The following is a 19796-nucleotide window of genomic DNA, read 5'->3' as shown; positions in this document are numbered from 1 at the left end:
TTTACAGAGCTTTGAGTACTTCCCCCACAAACGGTGATTGATTATTAAAGGGAAAATGGAACTTTACAGTGAAGAAACCTGGCAGACACCAACTCAGTCATGTGATCAAGCTTAACTTCTCTAGTAATGGGACAAATCAAAAATGTGTACCACATGATAGGATTCAATGAGAAGAACACAGCATCTCTTCTGTGATTTTCTGCCAAAGATGCAAACTTTGATCATGAGGAAACATCAGATAAGTTGAGGAACATTTTAAAAAGTAACTGGCCTATAATCTTCAAAAATGTCAAGATCATGAAGGACAAGAAAAGTAAGTTTGAAATTATTTCAAAATTTAAAAAATTCCTCTTTTCATAACTTGGGACCAGTTCGCTTTTTCAAACCAATATTAAAATCCACTAAGGTAAATGTATAACTAGGTTTTAGAGGTATATTTGTCACAAAAAGTTAGTTATAATTGATTCTTGAGTTTCTTTTATTATCTTCAAATCCAAGTCCGTTTTAAATCCATTATATACAGTCTTTCCTCATTATTCATGAATTTCATATTTGGAATTCAACTACTTGCTAAAGTGTATTTGTAGTCCTGAAATCAACACTCAGAACACTGTCCCAGTCATTTGTAGATATGTGTAGAGCAGTGAAAAACTTGAGTTCAGATGTAATGTTCCCAGCTGAAGGTCTAACAAGGCCTTCTTGCTTCATCTCTTGTACTGTAAACACGTGTCCTTTTTGCTATATATTTAGTGCCTTATTTTTCACATTTTTGTGCATTTTGTTGGTGATTTCACAGTTTAAAATGGCCCTTAAGTGTAATGCTGAACTACTGTCTAGTGTTCCTACGCACAAGAAGGCTGTGATATTACTTATGAAGAAGGAAAAACGTGCTAGATGAGCTTCATTAGGGCATGAGGTATAGTGCTGTTGACCATGAGTGCGATGTTAATAAAGTGATAATATATATTTTAAAAGGTATCTTTAAGTACATAAAATCTGGTTTTTTTGACTGCGTCGGGTCTTAGTTGCAGTATACGGGGTCTTAGTTGTAGTGTGCAGGCTTCTCTGTAGTTGTGGCGTGTGGGTTTTTTCTCTCTAGTTGTGCCACACAGGCTCCACGCCACGTGGGTTCTGTAGTTTGTGGCACTTGGGCTCTCTCGTTGAGGGGTGCGAGCTCAGTAGCTGTGGCAGATGGGCTTAGTTGCCCTGCGCCATATGGGATCTTAGTTCCCTGACCAGGGATCGAACCCAAGTGCCCTGCATTGGAAGGTGGATTCTTTACCGCTGGAGCACCAGGGAAGTCCCTAAAATCTGTTTTTTAAAAGGGAGCTTATACCAGCTTTCCCCAAATGGGACACTATTGTTCATTGCTTATATATATGAATGCTACAGAATGGGACTGCTTTTGATACTACTAATGAAACTAGTTTTTAAATACGAAGAAAATGCCAGGCCTTTAATATTTACGGTTTGAATGAAGCACTCTTACTAGGAGAAAAGGAGAAAAAGTTCACCTAGAGATTGAAGACAGACTAGTGCCAAAATTTCATAAAACTCAGAACTCATTTTTGAAGTGGAATTAGTGGCTACTGATTGAAATAACAGTGCTGTGGTTCAACAATGACATAAATGTGTGGCCTTGAAGAAACATGTAACTTACTACAACTGCTTACTATTGTGGATAATTCTTCAATGAGTCCAGTTAAAGTTTGCTTACATACTTGCTCCTCACCTTTTGAGAAATATGCCCCTATCTCTGAAGTCTAAGATATTTTATTATAGTTATATAAAATATTGGTTAAATAAAACTGATTTTTCTTTCACTTCATGTCGCTAAAAAACTCAGTATTTTTTGATAAGGTACACTGTTTGACCACGTACTTTATTACAGGCAGTGAGGTCACTCAAGGAGACAATCGAAGACTGTTGGGACCAGGATGCAGAGGCTCGGCTTACCGCACAGTGTGCTGAGGAGAGGATGGCTGAACTTATGATGATATGGGAAAGAAACAAATCTGTGAGCCCAACAGTCAATCCAATGTCTACTGCTATGCAGAATGAGCGGTAAGACCCTGAAGGTTTGGAATCCCTCTGTCAGTATTTAAAACTGATACCAAACAGAGAACAGGAAATAAATACTATTAAACCAGACTAAAAGTGCAGTGATTAACTTGTACAATCTAATGTCATAATTTTTCTTTCAGTATTCCTGTTCTTTTACTGCAGTTTTTGTTTGGTATAAGTGCAAGGTGAAATCTGTGTTTTTGTATATCTGACGATATAGTAGATCAGTCTTTCTCTGTTAATGCTGCAAGTTCCCTACAGTAATGAAGGAAAAACATTTTCATAGTTCCAAAAGTTTATAAGCACTTCTACATACTATATTGTCTTGATTATACTTTGTTGGTATTATTTCTCTTTCCCCTGCATTTTGTTTGTTTGTTTGTTTAAAGGAAATAGAACTATGAACTTGCCTATGTATCTAACCACTGCTTCACTGGAAACTAAAGTTTCCAGCCTTCCTATCCAATGTTCTTTCTTTATAGAATGCTACTACATTTACAAGAAAGCAATTTGTAAGGTCTTTTCATCCCATTATGAGCATTATTTCATGAGACATTTCTTTATTAGAACTATGATTTTTGGTTCTAAATAAAAGGACTTAAAAAAATTCCTAAAACTTGGAACTTTCAGACTGCGTAATCTGTGTTTCTTTGTTCCATGTTTAGGGGATAAAGTCTTCCCAAAAATTTGTCATTTTATCTAAAATGTTATGTTAAAAGTTTTCAGAAGGGCATCCAGGAAAGAGTAACCAGAGAAAATTGAGATAAAAACAACTCAATTCTTGAATCATTTTCTTTGCTATTTTCTATTGTTCTAATTTCTGAGAACGATTTGTGTTATGAACTATAGGCCCAAAATTGGGTTTACACTACTTACATTTAGACTGAATTACCTTCAGCATATAAACCTTTATTCCCATTATATCAGGAAGTCAAGGAAGGTAGACACTAGCAATTCTAAATATAAATTTCCTCATTTTGTACACACCTGAAGATAGTCTTACTCTTCCATCTCCCTTTATCTCTGTATTTTCTATGTGCTTTAGTATGCTATTTGCATCTCTCTTAAGAGTCAGCTAGTTTTACTTTAAGTGTTTTTTAACTTTTCTTGACTGGTAAGAAGAAACTTTGATGCTCCTCCTTTCTTTGGCCATTTTTGCCTCCTATGTTATTCAGCTCTACCCTTTACATGCTTCTTTTCATGTCTTCTAAATAGTTTCCTCCAAATCATGGTTCATCCCACACTCATTCCACTCTAGGTTTCATTGTATTGAATCTTAACCCTACATCCCTTCGTAACTTCCTTGTCTTGTGCAGTACAAAAGCTTTTTTCTTCCTCCCCTTCCTGTCATTCCCCTCATAATAACTTCATCAGTCTTTCTTCATAGCACTTCTTCTCCTTTAGTTGCTGCTTTTCTGCTATAACACTTGTATCTATTAATGTTCCCAATGTTTATACTTGATTGTTTTAGTTAAAACTCTCCCTCACTTTTATTTTAATTTATTTCATTTCGTTTCATTTCATTTTTCCTTCCAGTTTTATTGAGGTATAATTGATATATAGCACCATATAAGTTTAACATAAATAGCATAATGATTTGACTCACATACATCATTAAATGATTATCACAATAAATTTAGTGAATATTCATCATCTCATATAAATACAAAATTAAGGAAATAGGGAAAAAACAATTTTTTCCCTTTGTGATGAGATTTCTTCGGATTTACTCTCTTAACAACTTTCATACATAACATACAGCAGTGCTAATTATATTTATCATGTACATTACATCCCTAGTACTTATTTATCTTATAACTGGAAGTTTGGACCTTTTGACTGCCTTCATCCAGTTCCGCCTACCCCCACCCTCTGCCTCTAGTAGCCACAAGTCTGATCTCTTTTTCTATGAGTTTGTTTTTGAAATATAATCAACCTACAACACTATGTTAGTTCCTGTTACACAACATAGTGGTTTGGTATTTCTGTATATTTCAAGATGATCACCAAGATACATCCAGTTACAGTATATCACCATACAAAGTTATTACATAGTTATTTACTATATTCCCCCACAGTGTGCATTTCATACCCATGACTCATTTATAATGCAACTAGAATTTTATACCTCTTCATCTCCCTCACCTATTTCTTTCCTCCCTCCAACCCCCTCTTCTCTGGCAACTACCTGTTTCTTCTCTGTATTGGTACCTCTGTTTCTGTTTAGTTTTGTTCATTTGTTTTGTTTTTTAGATTCAATGTAAAAGTGAAATCATATAGTATATCTGTTCACCTATCAATAGGCACTTGGGTTGCTTCCATATCTTGGCCTGGCTTTTATTTTTAAAACATAAATATATTATAGTGTGATGCTCAAGAACCATCACTCCCAAGGTGTGACAGTGACAGTGAAAAACCCTTGGTAACTGGAGAGCAGTTCTGAATCTTTGATTATTTATTTATTTATTTATTTATTTATATATTTGGGTCTTCGTTGCTGCCTGCTGGCTTTCTCTAGTTGCGGCCAGCAGGAGCTACTCTTCTTTGTGGTACGTGGGCTTCTCATTGCAGTGGCTTCTCTTGTTGCGGAGCATGGGCTCTAGGTGCGCAGGCTTCAGTCGTTGTGGCACACGGGCTCAGTTGTGGCTCTTGGGCTCTAGAGCGCAGGCTCAGTTGTTGCGACGCACGGGCTTAGTTGCTCCACGGCATGTGGGATCTTCCTGGACCAGGGCTCAAACCCGTGTCCCCTGCATTGGCAGGCAGATTCTTAACCACTGCGCCACCAGGGAAGTCCCTGAATCTTTGGTTTTTTTTTTTTTTAATATGAGTGTCACATTCTGCCTTGTACTCTAGGCTCTAAGACCCATATCTAAGACCTTCATTGATATGGCTCAGTCTACCTAGGAAGATATGTTTCTTTGCTAGACTATGCTATTTAATGGAACACTTTGGAACAACCTAAAAGCTTGTGTTCTTTTTACTATTTGGAACTTATTTGGTAAAATATTTGTTGAGTAGCCACTGTGTATCTAGAATGGTGGAAACGCAAAAGACACATGCCTTGGTTCCTCTTCTCACAGAACTTCATGTCTCGTGCAAATATACAATTTATAAAGATATATTTGCTAATATTACAAAACTATAGGGGAGATCTTTAAAAATAATAACTCTTATAAACCAAAATAATGAACATCTATAAAATCATATCTAGATTGACATAGGTTTTTTGGTAGGGTTAAGTAGTATAAAACTAGCCTTTAGCAAGTTATTAGTTGATACTTGATTAATATTTGATTATAATTTTTTTTCTTAAATAATCTCTAGAATACTGTGGGTTAGAAATAAAATAAAAAGCAGTTCATACTTTAAAATTAGAGGTGTTAAACTTGGAGAGTCAGTTTGTCATAAATGTATTCTCAACGTGGCACTTTTTTTCTTTCTTTAAGCAACCTGTCACACAATAGGCGTGTGCCAAAGATTGGCCCTTATCCAGATTATTCTTCTTCCTCATACATTGAAGACTCTATCCATCACACTGACAGCATTGTGAAGAATATTTCCTCTGAGCATTCGATGTCCAGCACTCCTTTGACTATAGGGGAAAAGAACCGAAACTCGATTAACTATGAACGGCAGCAAGCACAAGCTCGAATCCCCAGCCCTGAAACAAGCGTCACCAGCCTGTCTACCAACACTACAACCACAAACACCACTGGCCTCACTCCAAGCACCGGCATGACCACTATATCTGAGATGCCATACCCAGATGAAACAAATCTGCATGCTACAAATGTTTCACAGACAATCGGGCCAACCCCTGTCTGCTTACAACTGACAGAAGAAGACTTGGAGACCAACAAGCTGGACCCAAAAGAAGTTGATAAAAACCTCAAGGAAAGTTCTGATGAGAATCTCATGGAGCATTCTCTTAAACAGTTCAGTGCGCCAGACCCCCTGAGCAGTACCAGTTCTAGCTTGCTTTACCCCCTCATAAAGCTTGCGGTGGAAGTGACTGGGCAGCAGGACTTCACACAGGCTGCAAATGGCCAAGCATGTTTAATTCCTGATGTCCCACCTGCTCAGATCTATCCTCTCCCCAAGCAACAGAACCTTCCTAAGAGACCTACTAGTTTGCCTTTAAACACCAAAAATTCAACAAAGGAGCCCCGGCTGAAATTTGGCAGCAAGCACAAATCAAACTTGAAACAAGTAGAAACTGGAGTTGCCAAGATGAATACAATCAATGCTGCAGAACCTCATGTGGTGACGGTCACCATGAATGGTGTGGCAGGTAGAAACCACAACGTTAACTCCCATGCTGCCACTACCCAGTATGCCAATGGGGTAGTACCATCTGGCCAGACAGGCAACACAGTGGCACATAGAGCCCAAGAAATGCTGCAGAATCAGTTCATTGGTGAGGACACCCGGCTGAATATTAATTCCAGTCCTGATGAGCATGAACCTTTACTGAGACGAGAGCAACAGGCTGGCCACGATGAAGGTGTTCTGGATCGTCTTGTGGACAGGAGGGAACGGCCACTGGAAGGCGGCCGAACTAATTCCAATAACAACAACAGCAATCCATGTTCAGAGCAAGATGTTCTTACACAGGGTGTTCCAAGCACAATAGCAGACCCTGGACCATCAAAACCTAGAAGAGCACAGAGGCCTAATTCTCTGGATCTTTCAGCCACAAATGTCCTTGATGACAGCAGTTTGCAGTGTAAGTGGAGGGATTGTATAATCTCTCCTGCTTGTCTTTTGGGACCATTTAAGTAACTACTTAGATAGAAACAGATTGTTTCAACAGCAGTATTTACTTTTCCACATTTGATTGGACTTCAAAAGTAATTAGACTATTGTAAAGAAAAAAGTAATTTTTTGTTGATAATTAAAAAGTCAGTGTCACAATAATCAGAATAATTACCAATTTAATATGTGCCTTATGTAGCTGCTGGTTTATAATGCAACTCACATACTTTCTGTGAATAGTTGAGATAAAGTACTCACCAGTTTAAAAGATCCAAGTAAAATGATACCAGTATAACTTTTGAAACAGTTTGTTGAGCATATTATATCTATTATATACACATTTAGATTTTATCTGACTAATCTTAATAAATCTTAAAAGTCCAGAGAAAATTCAGAAAAGTCACTATAAAGAAACTATAAAATTGTTCTTGGTTTTTAATGTCAGTTTTTTCAGGAGTCGTGTGTTGAGTCTCCCACATGCCTGTAGCATTGTGCTATGGGACCTCTAGCAACTTAAACAAATAACTTGATACTTGGTTTATGGTCCTAGAGGGACTGTAACACAAGACAGGAGAGCTCACCAAAACCTTTAACAGTCATCATTGTACAAAATGATTTCTCTTTTAGACTGATAGCACTTATAAAAAAAAAAAAACTAAGTCATGTTTTATGGTTGTTGTCAAGGACTAAGAAATGGGCTAAAGGGATTCAGCTGTCCAAAATCAGTAGAATCTAGCCCCTTGCTTGAGTGGCTTGTATTATAGAAAAGTTGACATACCTTATGGCAAGGTTCCATATCAGTAAAATGTCTTGTCAGGTCTGAGATGGGAAATTACTAGAAAATTTGTACTGTAGTGTTTATGTCATTGTTCTGAAAAGTATTATATTCCAGGTGCCTACTTTGATCATGAAGTAGAATGATTAAATGCATTTTGCCAAGTTAGGCTTGCTACCAATAACCAAAGGATTTGAGAATACAATTGAGAACTTGGAATTTTCTCCTGTTTTTGCTTTTTGTGGTTTTTCTATATTTTCTTCCTTGCCCTGTGGAATAATTCAACCAGTTATAAAAATGTTGGGCTTACAGAGTCTCAAAAATAAGTTGGTTAAGTTTTGCCTAGAAAACTGTTGTTTAGCATCATAAATTTCAAGAAATGTCCATTAGCTCCTCCTGTAGATATTAGTTTGATCTCTTTTCCAGTTACAACCCTAACTTTTTACTTTTTAATAGTTTCTTTATATATAGTTCATTTTTCTGCACTTTTATTTTCAGTAGGTGAGTCAACACAAGATGGCAAATCAGGATCTGGTGAAAAAATCAAGAAACGTGTGAAAACTCCCTATTCTCTTAAACGGTGGCGCCCATCCACCTGGGTCATCTCCACTGAACCACTGGACTGTGAGGTCAACAACAATGGCAAAGACAGGGCAGTTCATTCCAAATCCAGCACTGCTGTTTACCTTGCAGAAGGAGGCACTGCCACAACCATGGTGTCAAAAGATATAGGAATGAACTGTCTGTGAAATGTTTCCAAGCCTATGGAGTGAAATTATTTTTTGCATCATTTAAACATGCAGAAGACATTTAAAAAAAAAACTGCTTTATTCTCCTGTCAGTACCCCCTCCCACCCCTGCAACAAGGACTTGCTTTAAATAGATTTCAGCTATGCAGAAAAATTTAGCTTACACTTCCATATTTTTTAATTTTTTTTTTTTAAGTTTTGCACTTTTGTTTAGTCTCGCTAAAGTTATATTTGTCTGTTATGACCACAGAATTATATGTGTGTGTATCAAAAGTGGTCTCAAAATATTTTTTTAAGAAAAAAAAGCAAAAACAATGTATTGCTGATAATCAGTTTGGACCAGTTTCTAAAGGTCATTAAATCAGAAACAAATTAATACAGGTTTGACTGCAGTGGTGTCTAGTATCCATGTTTTATTTCTGGGCACAAGCTAGTTTATATGTTGATATGTTCCTGAACACATTATCTGTTGGACTTTCTTTTCTCTTGTGTTTTGTTTGAATGTGCAATAGTCTATAGGCCACAAATAGCTTTCTCATAAGTTCTCTTCCTAACAGAATACGCATTCTTCCAAGATATGAACATTTTCCTCCCCCATCCTCCATACTTTCAGCAGGTCAGTTCTTTGACAGTGAATTTTTGCACAAGAGAAAGCAGCTACCTGATTTCTTGCTTTCTCTCTCCTTATGGAGAATGCAAAAACATTGTCTCAAAGGGCTCTAAAGAAGGAACTACCAAAACCTAATTTGAAATGCCATTTCTTTTATCCTTCCAAATCCTAAACATTTCCTTCCAGGCATTTTAATAAACGTATTTGGTTCTGGTTTTGGAAGTTCGTAAGAGCGTAGAACAATGAGCAAGTCAAATATTAGCTGTTTTCCATTTTATTTTATTTTTTTATATGTATGTTCATGTTCCATATTCATTTAAGTATCACATTTTTATCAGAAAACTTATAGAGCTATACTTATATGGAATTTTTAAGTAGATAGATGGTTAACACAACATAGTATTATAGCTTTCATTCTCTGAATAGGCCGTTTGACTCAAATAAAATTACATCCTGTTTAAAATAACTTCAAAAGTAATTCATAGTTTTGAACCTGTAGTATCTTTTTTTTTTCTTTTCCCAAGCAAAGCCTGGTAACTTTATCTGAAAATGATTCCTCTTCCCATGACCTAAAACACTGAGTGGAAAAATCATTCAACTGGCATGCCGAATCCCTGTGGAAGGAAGGATTGCTGCCAAACCTATCATTTTTGAGCAGCCTGAGACTTAACCTCTCTCTTTTCAAAACTGTTTCTTCACTAATCCTATTTTCATAATTTTTCCATTTGCCAGTTTTTCATATCATCTTTGATATGTGAGCATTTATTATTTACATTATATTAGAATGTACCTTTTAGTGATAACATTATGTATCTTCAAATCATGTTTTTTTAAAGCTTCCTTTGCTTCTTTCATTACTGATAATCATCTCTAAAACAATCTCTGCATGTTTTTTTAAATAAAGCACTTTATGTCAAATAAGGGACTTTTTTTATGAGCACAAATTGTTTTCTATCAATTTGCAAACAATGAAGATCTCCCTTTTTTTTTTCCAGATTCTCAAGTACTTAATAGACATTAATTAAGTTCTAAGATTTCTCTGGGAGATAAAAAAGCTGAGAGGAAAACACAAATCCCAAACTCCTGATTGAGGTTTTTATCTCCTGACAAAATTTTCTCACTCATATTCCTCTATCCACATCATTTAGCTAAAGACAGCCTAAATTTCCCAATTTGCTATCTAAAATATTTGTGACTGACTTGTGCATGTAAGCCTTCTTTTGTTTGCCATCTACTGTGATCTTATGAAGTGAGATGTTTAGCTAGATTGCTGAATGTGGTTTTGAATTCTTAGAATTAACATTATTTTGCTAGTACCCAGGATTTCCACCCTTTGTATTTTATTGGCCTTTCTCTTGATTCAGATCCTTAACATATTTTTCAGTCATCTAGCATAAAAATTTTTCATTTTCTTATTTTTTATCTATGTAATGAATTATTTATATTTTTTCCAATGAATTTTCACTTGGTTCTCTTGATTTTCAACGGCTTTCAGCTGCATTCCAGGATATTACTTTTAAGTATTTCTAGAACATCTCTGAGTCCAAATAAATTATATTCCTTCTCCAATTGGAAGCATCAAAGGTAAATGACCATTTGAGGTCTAACTGATTTTTCCTGACAGAAGAGTTGTCTTACATTCTACTACACTGTGTTTTGGCCAGTTAATTGTAAGGTTTTCAGCATTTTTTGATGTTTAATAGTAAAATGCTTTCAAAAATTGGTATACCAAATTAAAGAACTCCTTACAGTTTCCCATTTTTATGCGAGCATGTTTAAAACAAATAATTTCCTTTCCCCATGTTTTTATTAGTAGGCTCTTGGAAAAGTAGGAGAAATAGTGTAGATCATTTTAATAAATTTTAAATTAAATTGTACATCAGACTCATTTAATTTTAGAATCTGTTTGCTGTTACAAGCAAGCAAGATTACTTAAAATACTCATTTGCAACCTTTATTCATGTAATAGTAATGTATATTAAATCTAATATTTAACTTCCATCACAAAATTTTGCATGTAGAAAAGCATTTGGGTCCCTTTGAATTAAAGGCTATTCATTTAATGAAAAAATACTAAAATTCAACCTTAAAAGTATTATAACCCTAAAAGCATCGTAATAGATAATCAAAGTCTAATATTAATTCCCTTAACTATCCTAATTGTATACCAGAACTAAGTCATTGAAAGAACTTGATTTGAATTCAGTTTAGACAAAATGATTTAATTATAATTCCTAAAACGTTCCCTCTTTTTAAATGCATAATTGGAAAAAAATATTGGTGTAAAAAGTTATTGGAAGGCAAAGGAGTAGATACTAATACTAATTGGCCATTTATTATATACTGAATGCTGGGATATATATATATATATATATACACATAATCTCTTTTACTCCTCATAGCAACCGTATGAGGATTATAGTTAATATTCCCATTTTACAGATGGGGAAACTGAAGCTAAGAGAAGCTAAATAATTTGCCCAAGGTCCACATCTAGTATTCGACAAATCTGTGATTTTTAACCTAGGCTTGCTCTCTTCATATCTCTTTCATTGACACCACACTGCCTATACACTGTATGACAGTATGCATAATGGACTGACATTTTGTAAGAAATTTAGTCATTATACCCCAGCACAATTGTGGCTTGTATATAAACCAAACCAGATACCTTAATGACTTTAGAAATTAGGCAAACAAAAGGAGATGTACAGACATGTCTGTAGTGATTGTTGCTTGAGAAAAAATTACTAATTCAAGACAAAATTCAATCCCATATCTGCCATCATGAATCTTAAAATCATTTCATTTCTCTTCACTCCTGACATTCTTATATTGCAAAACTAAAGGTCAAGTAAATTTTAAGGGAAAAGCGAAGGCTTATGGGAACAGAGACCTTTTCCTAAATTGATTCCATATTTGATTTCACGGAATTAATTTAATGTTCACTTTGTCTCATCAGTCCTTTCACTTCATTTTGAAAATTTCCGCTTTTAAAAGTGACTTTAGAAAATTTTACCAATCCAGAGAACTAATTGAAGAGGATGTAGGAAGGATAGAAGGATAATGTCCTTTTTATATAGCAACTTGTATAGCTTCCTTTCAGGTATCCACTTGTTCCAGAAAATGTGTGTTGGTTAATGTGAAAATAATTAAAGAAAGGTAGGAACACTCAAGTAAGTATGTGTTTCAGTGGGAGTTATCATAAAATTCGGCAAGTATTTTTATTTAAAATATTTTCTAATTTGGCTTCTAAAGCCAAATGAAACACCTGATAGGCTGCAGCTATTTACTGAATTTTCCATTCTATAAACCTCTCTCTTCAAAGTCATTTAAAATGGAAAAAAATTTCAACAAACTTTTTGGGTTTTTTTTTCTTATAAAAATGAATATTTCATTGGAGGTAATTAGTTCCTAGAATGTGAGATTACATTCTATTTCTATACAACCTTTTATATATTTATGTTAAACTTACTACCAGTTATGTGCAGGTTATTACATAACTATTCCCAGATTGCTTTATATATTACTCTATCTTCCAAGCTAACTTCTTAAACTTAAAATCTGGACACACATGTTAGTTGATTATCTAGACCAGTTATCCTAGAAGTTGTATAACACTCCCACAGACACCCCAGGAGTCTTTTTCAGACTAGGAAGTTTCTAAATATTCATACCTTTTACTGTCAGTTTGCTCTTCAGCAAATAAGAGTGCATTTTAACTTTTAGATTCTGAACTATGTAAACTTTAGCCAAAACTACCTTGAGTGATCCATTCCTAAATATAATCCTTGATTAAGTAAATCTGGCACATCACTGTTTAAACTAGTTTACACAAATATTATCAAAAGAAGGTTTTTCTACAGGTTCCCAGATTAAACTAACATACAAGAAAAGAAAAAATCCCAGGGCACTCTGATGCACCTCCCCGTTACTTTCCTTCATTCACCTCTTAGTTTCTGTCTTCACTTACTCTGTCCCTTGGTTATCTGACTTGCAATCTTCTGTGTCAGGAAAGTTTTCTTCATATCTATTCTGCTTCCCTCCTGATTCATTTTATATCCATTACTCTTCAGTGTACTTCAGGCTTCTCAACACCTAAGTCTCAGTTCTTCAGACAGAATTGCTTTGGTTCCTTTAGTATTTTCTCCTCAGTTTTATTTTAATACCTACTTATATTTAAGAACACCTAAAATTATATTTTGTTATATTCAAATTCATTACTCCAGTTAAGTAATAGTTAAATAGGATAGAATTGAGAATTAAGATGTTACCATTTGACAGTGGATCCAACCATCAGATTGTCAGCAAATCAGCACTTAAGTTTATATTATCTAACATTTTCTATTGTGGAGTTTTATGATTTTATACTCTCATTAGTTTATAAGTAAAAAGCCATGCGTACAAAATTGTATATCATTTTGCTATTTTTTAACCTTTATTGCAGCACGCTTAGCATTCATTATGATTGAGCCACAACATTTTACATATTTCTTTGTATCAAATATTAAACACAAAATACAATATTAACTTTCAAAAGCAAACCCAACAATAATCAGGTATTGTCTACGAACATCTTTGCAGACCACTTTTGAAATACTCATCATAGTTTTGCAACATAGACTGGACTCTAACAACTTTCATTTAACTTTTAAGTGGCTGGTTAAAATTGAGTATTTGTGCATATAAGGAAAAATTTAGGATTTTATCTCATGGCTGATAATATTTGAAAAGTAAATACTTCAGAAGAATTTATGCTGTTTACTAAAATCATGCCTAAAATAAATATTATATCTTGAAAATTCTAATTCCTTTATTACTGTGATATTCATAGTGTTACTATTAAATGTTGTGATATTCATTTTTTAAACTTGATTTGAGACCCAGATTTTAAAATCTGGGTAAGAGACAAGGAATCTTATCACATCATTAGGGCGTCCAGTTTATGATTGAATTTTTAAGCAAATTACTGTATTTTAAACTGCAACTTGTTTTGTTTTTAATGTTTTAAAAGACAACATGTGGGTTTTTTACATTTTATTTGTACCTTTAGATTTAAGAACCATCTTCCTGTTTTAGACTCGCTCTATAGACATAATATTACTTAAAAACTCAGGGCCCTTTTCATCCCTTTGCACACTGAAAAACTTCAATTGATAGCAAACAAGTAGTTAGATACAGTTGAATTTGTTGCACACACAGTTCATTTAATGTTTCATCTTATGATTTGACTTCATTTACATAAATATAATATCAGCTTTCATTAATCATAAAAACTTGCCCAGTTTTATAATTACTGGATAGAGGGAAATGACTCAACTAACTGGCTAGATGTTGCAGCATATTTAGGCCTTAGAGTTGAAGCACAGTCTTCAAACAATTTCTGTTCTTTGGTTAAATGGTTATACATGATGGGACAAACTGTTTCATTTTGTTTTTGTGTTTTTAATTGGAGAACTTGATAAAGTTCCTCTGAGATAAAATTTTTCAAGAGGTAATTTAACATTATTAAACTGTCTTCTAAAAGTGAACTAGTGAGTTTATAGCTTTCGTAGTAGCTTGGATGGTTTCGAGAAGGTAATCTATGGTAACCTATTTATCACATTGTCAGATCCAAATAGAATGTTTCTTTCAGACAAATTTAAGCTCCAAATTGGTAAGCTGTATATGTATACTTAAAATCCTTGCAGTGAAGTTATTTGTAACCGGTCTCTTGTCTCAGGCTCTCCACCTTATTACCAATCCTCTTAAGTGTGATAGGGAAAACAGAAGCTTAACACTAAGAACACTGAATTAATAAAAGATGAACTTCAAAGATAGGTCCTGGTTTAATATTGAATTGCTTGGCTTCTGTGGCTTTTCTTTTTCTGGTCACATTTATTTATTTAAACAGTTTTTGTATGCCTTGTCATGTTTCCATGGAGATTATATTGTATAAGTGTTTGTATAAGCTGGAATCATCCTTAATTTTCTGTTGATAATTTTTCAAATGAAGATAAGTGGATAATTGTAAAATACACTAACTCTTAGGGTGTTGTAGTAGCTGAAATATGGAAATGTGTAGCTGCCATGCTTTTTCTGAATGGACAGGAGAAACATAAGCTACAGAGTATTCATTTCTGAGGATGCTTTTCTGGAATAAGAAAGGCTGAAAAATATTGGCAATTCCTCAGAACCCTCTTTCTTGTTAACGGGTATCTTTTGTTGGTGTGTTTTGCTCTTACATTACCAATAGAATATCATATATGAATTTTATGAATAATTGCTTTCAGTTATTTTGCTTTTGTATAAGCTGTCTGAGACCTTGCTATGCTGTATAAGTTGTGTTTGATGGATCGGTGTGAGTATGAAATAAAGCAAATCACTTTTCTTTTGTATTATCTATTGATGCCACTATGAAAGCTGACATTAAGCCACTAAAGAGTTTTCTATGAATAACTGTAAGTAAATGCTTTGATATATATAAACCTAAATAAAAAGATTGTATTGATACAGAGACATTGGAGAAGAAGATTTTAAGAAAGTTCTTTAGGTTTAAAAATGGCTTGCTGTAAAATGGTGCATTATTCCATTTATTAAAGATCATATTAATGACAACAGTGATTGTATCTTTTGATTTTATGAGGTCATCAGAAATTGATTGTTAGTGTGTTATTTTAGGTATTTTGCACCAGAATAGTAAATGTTCCATCTAATATGACTTTCATTACTCAGTATGATACATCAAAAAAAAAAAATCAACTAACATTAGAATAATAGTTGCACACTCACTATATGCCAGGTATGGTGTTAGTTATTTTACATATGTTGATAATTCTGACAGCAGTTCTACAAAATGCATATTATTATTCCCGTTTTATAAATTAAAAAACTGGGCTCAGAGAAGTCAGACACCTTGCCCAAAACCACAGAACTGGTAAAGATGAGATTCTAATGTATTTTCTATTTTGCTTTGAACTACAGTTTTCAGTTTCTAATTGTAGGAAGAGAAACTCAAAAATAAAAATGGAAATGACCCAGTGGCTAAATAGAGTAGCCAGGAACATACATGAAACAATTTGAGATTACTGAAAAGTTACCAGGTACCAAAACAACTATCTCTGTTGGCCTGACACTGCATTTGTGCTTCACATCATCAAATAATCTTTTCAGTTAGACCTTTGTATTTTTTTTTAATTTTTGAATTTTATTTTATTTTTTTTTTATACAGCAGGTTCTTATTAGTCATCAGTTTTGTACACATCAGTGTATACATGTCAATCCCAATTGCCCAATTCATCAAGACTTTTGTATTTTTAGAAGGCCTTGTTAAAATGAAATACGAGCTTGTGAAGGCAACATATTGTTTTTGACTCTAGATTAATTCAGTGTATTAAGTGCCCTGGAGCAGGATCCACAGGACAACCATATATGCCAAGGGAACTTTTGCTTGAGGAAAAGCATGGTCTACTCCCATAGGCTCTGTTGTAGGGATAATAGGTTTGGAGTACCTTTTTCCTTTTGACTCACATTCCCAACCTTACTATATGTATGATGTTACAGAGTAACATTGCAGTCCTCTACAGAACCCACTGTGTAATGTTTAAGATGATAACTAAATGTCCTTAGAGAAAATATGATGACCTGGAGGAAATGTATAGTAATGACCTGCTGAACCTTTTAATAATGACGTAGCACAAGTAAAATTCTCATTTACACCTACACCTATGTGATCCGTCTTCCCAGTTTATATACCTCTCAGCAAAGGACAAACTTAAATAGTAACTAATCTACCTCTTTATTCTTGGTGTTTTTCAAATTAAAGTCCAAATTCCATATTTGGGCAGCTTTCATTTTATTGGTATAATGTGTTATTATTCACTTTCTTGAAATTGAATCATTACTGCTGTACTGATTATGATACGATTCCTGCCCCCCAGGAACTTAAGCCATCTTGTGAAGGAGAGAAGGCCCACCCAGGAAGAGGTTACATCCAATCAAGATGACGTGTAAGTGCCCAAATAAATGGTAAACTATATGTTCAATATGTGTTTGAAGAGCCAGGGAAGACTTCAATGAGGAAATGATTATTGAGCTGGGTCTTGAAAGGACAGCTGGGATTTCAGTAGGAAAAGTGAAGGCAGAATATCTGAAGTGACCAGAAATAAAGGAGAATAGAGACTGGAAATAAAGCAGAACATGTAGGACCAAACAGACATTAAGACTTTTGAAAACCAGGTTTTGGACTTGCTGTCATAGACAATAGGGAGGCCAAAGTTTCTTAGGAAGGAAAGACCTTGATAGAAGTAATTTGAAGAAGTTTGGACTGACAGATGGGCAGGATAGATTAAAAAGGAAAGTGACTCTACTGGGGTCAGGAGAGGAACTGCAAACAAAATGCAATTTCAGTTGTGACCAGTAAGTTCCTTTTTTGAAGGGGCATCAAAAAACTTTTTTGAACACCTATTGTGTAGCAAGCACTGTAGTGGGAGATAAAAGACACAGCCCACCCTCAAGGTACTCACAGTAGATTTGGAGAAAATTTTAATTGGAGAAAATTACAGTACAGATTATAAATATTGTGATCGAGTGAAAACTAGGGGTATTACGGATGTACATGGCAAGGATACCTAATCTAGTCTTACTGAGTCTGAGGCAATTTCTCCTTTTGAGATAACTTTCCTGACTGTCTTAAAATATAAGTAGGAATTAGTTAAGAAATGAGCAATGGCCCTCTAAACAGAAGCTGCAGCACCCACAAAGCCCTAGAGGCCGGAGAGGGTGGAGCTTTTACTGGGGGGTGGGAGGATGTTAGATGGGAGTAGAGTTTGGGGTTCTAAGTGATGGTATGGAGAGAGATGATCCAGAGGAACCCAGATGACACAGACAGGACTGTAACACAGAAGGGCTAGCATACTACGCTAGGAGTTTGGACCTGTCTGGAAGCCACTGGAAGAATTCAAGCAGGGAAGGTTCAAATTAGATAACTGTTTCGATAGGCTTTTAGTCTTCCTTTTTTTGTTGTTTTCTCCCTACTCCAGGCAATTTTATACTCTGCTGCCAATCATCTTGTCAATACCCTTATCAAGTTGCCAATGGTTCATGCTCCTCCACCTGAAATTCTAAGTTGTCTACCGTGCATCAGCCACTTCCTTTCTAGCATTACCTTCTGCCACTCGACTCTAGTTTACAGCTACTTGCTGTTTATCTCCTTACTGGATTGTCAGCTTTTTGCTTCAGGGAGGGAGTCTTATCAGTGTTTTCTGCCTCTGAAATACCAAACTTGATTGATATGCTGATACCAAAATAGTTTTTAAAATATTTTAGATTCTCACCTGACTTCTCTTAATCAGGCTTCTTAGTCCATCTGAGTTCTCTGCGTGCTTGAAAGTAATTTATCTTAAGGTCATTCAGTAAGTTATTTTGTGATATTCGTGGCACATCTTTAGGGTTAAAATTGACCAAAATGATAAGCACTGAAGGAATGTGTGGGTGTGCTTTATATATATAAATGCAGAGAGCTTTAAATAAATGAATACCATTATTACCTATAAACTACATTCAGCAGGCATGGTTTTAGAAAAAGTGAGCTACAGTAAGTGGGTTTGGGAAATAGGTCCTTCAGTTAAATGCTTTTATCTTTTTTGTTTTTTACTATAGTGTCTTTTTCTCTTTACTTTTTTGGTCATGTTAAAAAAAAACAGTAAAATCACTGTTCCTCAGGTACCCAGCAGCAAGTCTGTGCACCACTTTGACCACCAGGAGGCTCTCTTATTTCATGTTCTAAGAACTGGAGGCCTCTCCATTCTTTTCAAAGACTAGATGTCTCAAATTTGGTTCATAATGTTTTCTTATTGATTATGAATAATAAGCAGGACAGGCTCTGTGAACACTATTTACATTAGAAGAGTCCAGTGCATTTCGTTGACTAAGAACGTTTGGGCTATTAGGCAGAAAGTCTACAGGTTCCCTTCTCTCCAGAAGAAACAAATACCAGAGCCAGGACTTGACAAACATGACCTTCTTATGACTTCACTGTAGTCCTGCAGTGAAACATAGTGTACAATTCCTGAAACATTGGAAGAGGTGACTAATCCTTAGTTGTTCGAACGTTTTCATGGAACAATGGCATTTGCCAGAATTCGATCAAAGTTTAGCAGAGTTCTGTAAAGGCATTTTATAAGCAAAGTTAGGTTTTAGGTTTTTTTAAACCATTTTTACTTTGGCTTTCTTGATATTTTTTTCAAGGACACAATTTATGATTATTTTTCCTCCTTATATTTTCTCTTCTCTGATTATTATCTACCTTAAAATTTCAGTCATATCAATATTCAGAATTGTTGAGCAGCCTTCGGTATTACTCTGTATGGTATCATAAGAAAGGAAAACAGGTCCAGTTTTTTTTTTTTTACTTAAGATGCCTTCAGATGTATAAACTGACAGGAAGTTCCCAAATTATAAGAACTTATTTGGGGGCTTCCCTGGTGGTGCAGTGGTTAAGAATCCACCTGCCCATGCAGGGGACGCGGGTTTGAGCCCTGGTCTGGGAAGATCCCACATGCTGTGGAGCAACAAAGCCCATGCACCACAACTACTGAGCTTGCGCTCTAGAGCCCACGAGCCACAACTACTGAAGCCCATGCACCTAGAACCCGTGCTCTGCACCAAGAGAAGCCACTGCAATGAGAAGCCTGTCTGCCGCAACGAAGAGTAGCCCCCGCTCGCCGCAACTAGAGAAAGCCCGCGTGCAGCAACGAAGACCCAATGCAGCCAAAAATAAATATAAATAAAATAAACAAATTTTTAAAAAACTAACTTATTTTGAAATTTTAGGTGGTAAATGAAGCTACTGGTATCTCCTTTA

The 19796-nt window shown here is 35.1% G+C and overlaps 1 protein-coding gene across 1 annotated transcript in view; it reads left to right on the top strand.

Annotated features, from left to right (window-relative positions):
• Positions 1-15550, top strand: part of BMPR2 (bone morphogenetic protein receptor type 2) — a 193481-nt gene extending 177931 nt beyond the window's left edge. The window contains exons 11-13 of the mRNA XM_022567437.3: positions 1892-2064; positions 5511-6790; positions 8093-15550. Coding sequence (XP_022423145.1) covers positions 1892-2064; positions 5511-6790; positions 8093-8343 — 1704 coding nt within the window. The 3' untranslated portion in view covers positions 8344-15550. The remainder of the gene's footprint in view (positions 1-1891; positions 2065-5510; positions 6791-8092) is intronic.
• The last annotated feature ends 4246 nt before the right edge of the window (positions 15551-19796 follow it).

Source organism: Delphinapterus leucas, chromosome 8 (assembly GCF_059928025.1).
Source record: "Delphinapterus leucas isolate spDelLeu-1000000601 "Yukka" chromosome 8, BTC_Dleu_Yukka2, whole genome shotgun sequence".
In the NCBI taxonomy this organism is placed as follows: Eukaryota; Metazoa; Chordata; class Mammalia; order Artiodactyla; family Monodontidae; genus Delphinapterus; species Delphinapterus leucas.
Note: the sequence above shows the minus strand (reverse complement) of the source record. Positions and strands in the feature narration are given on the sequence as shown.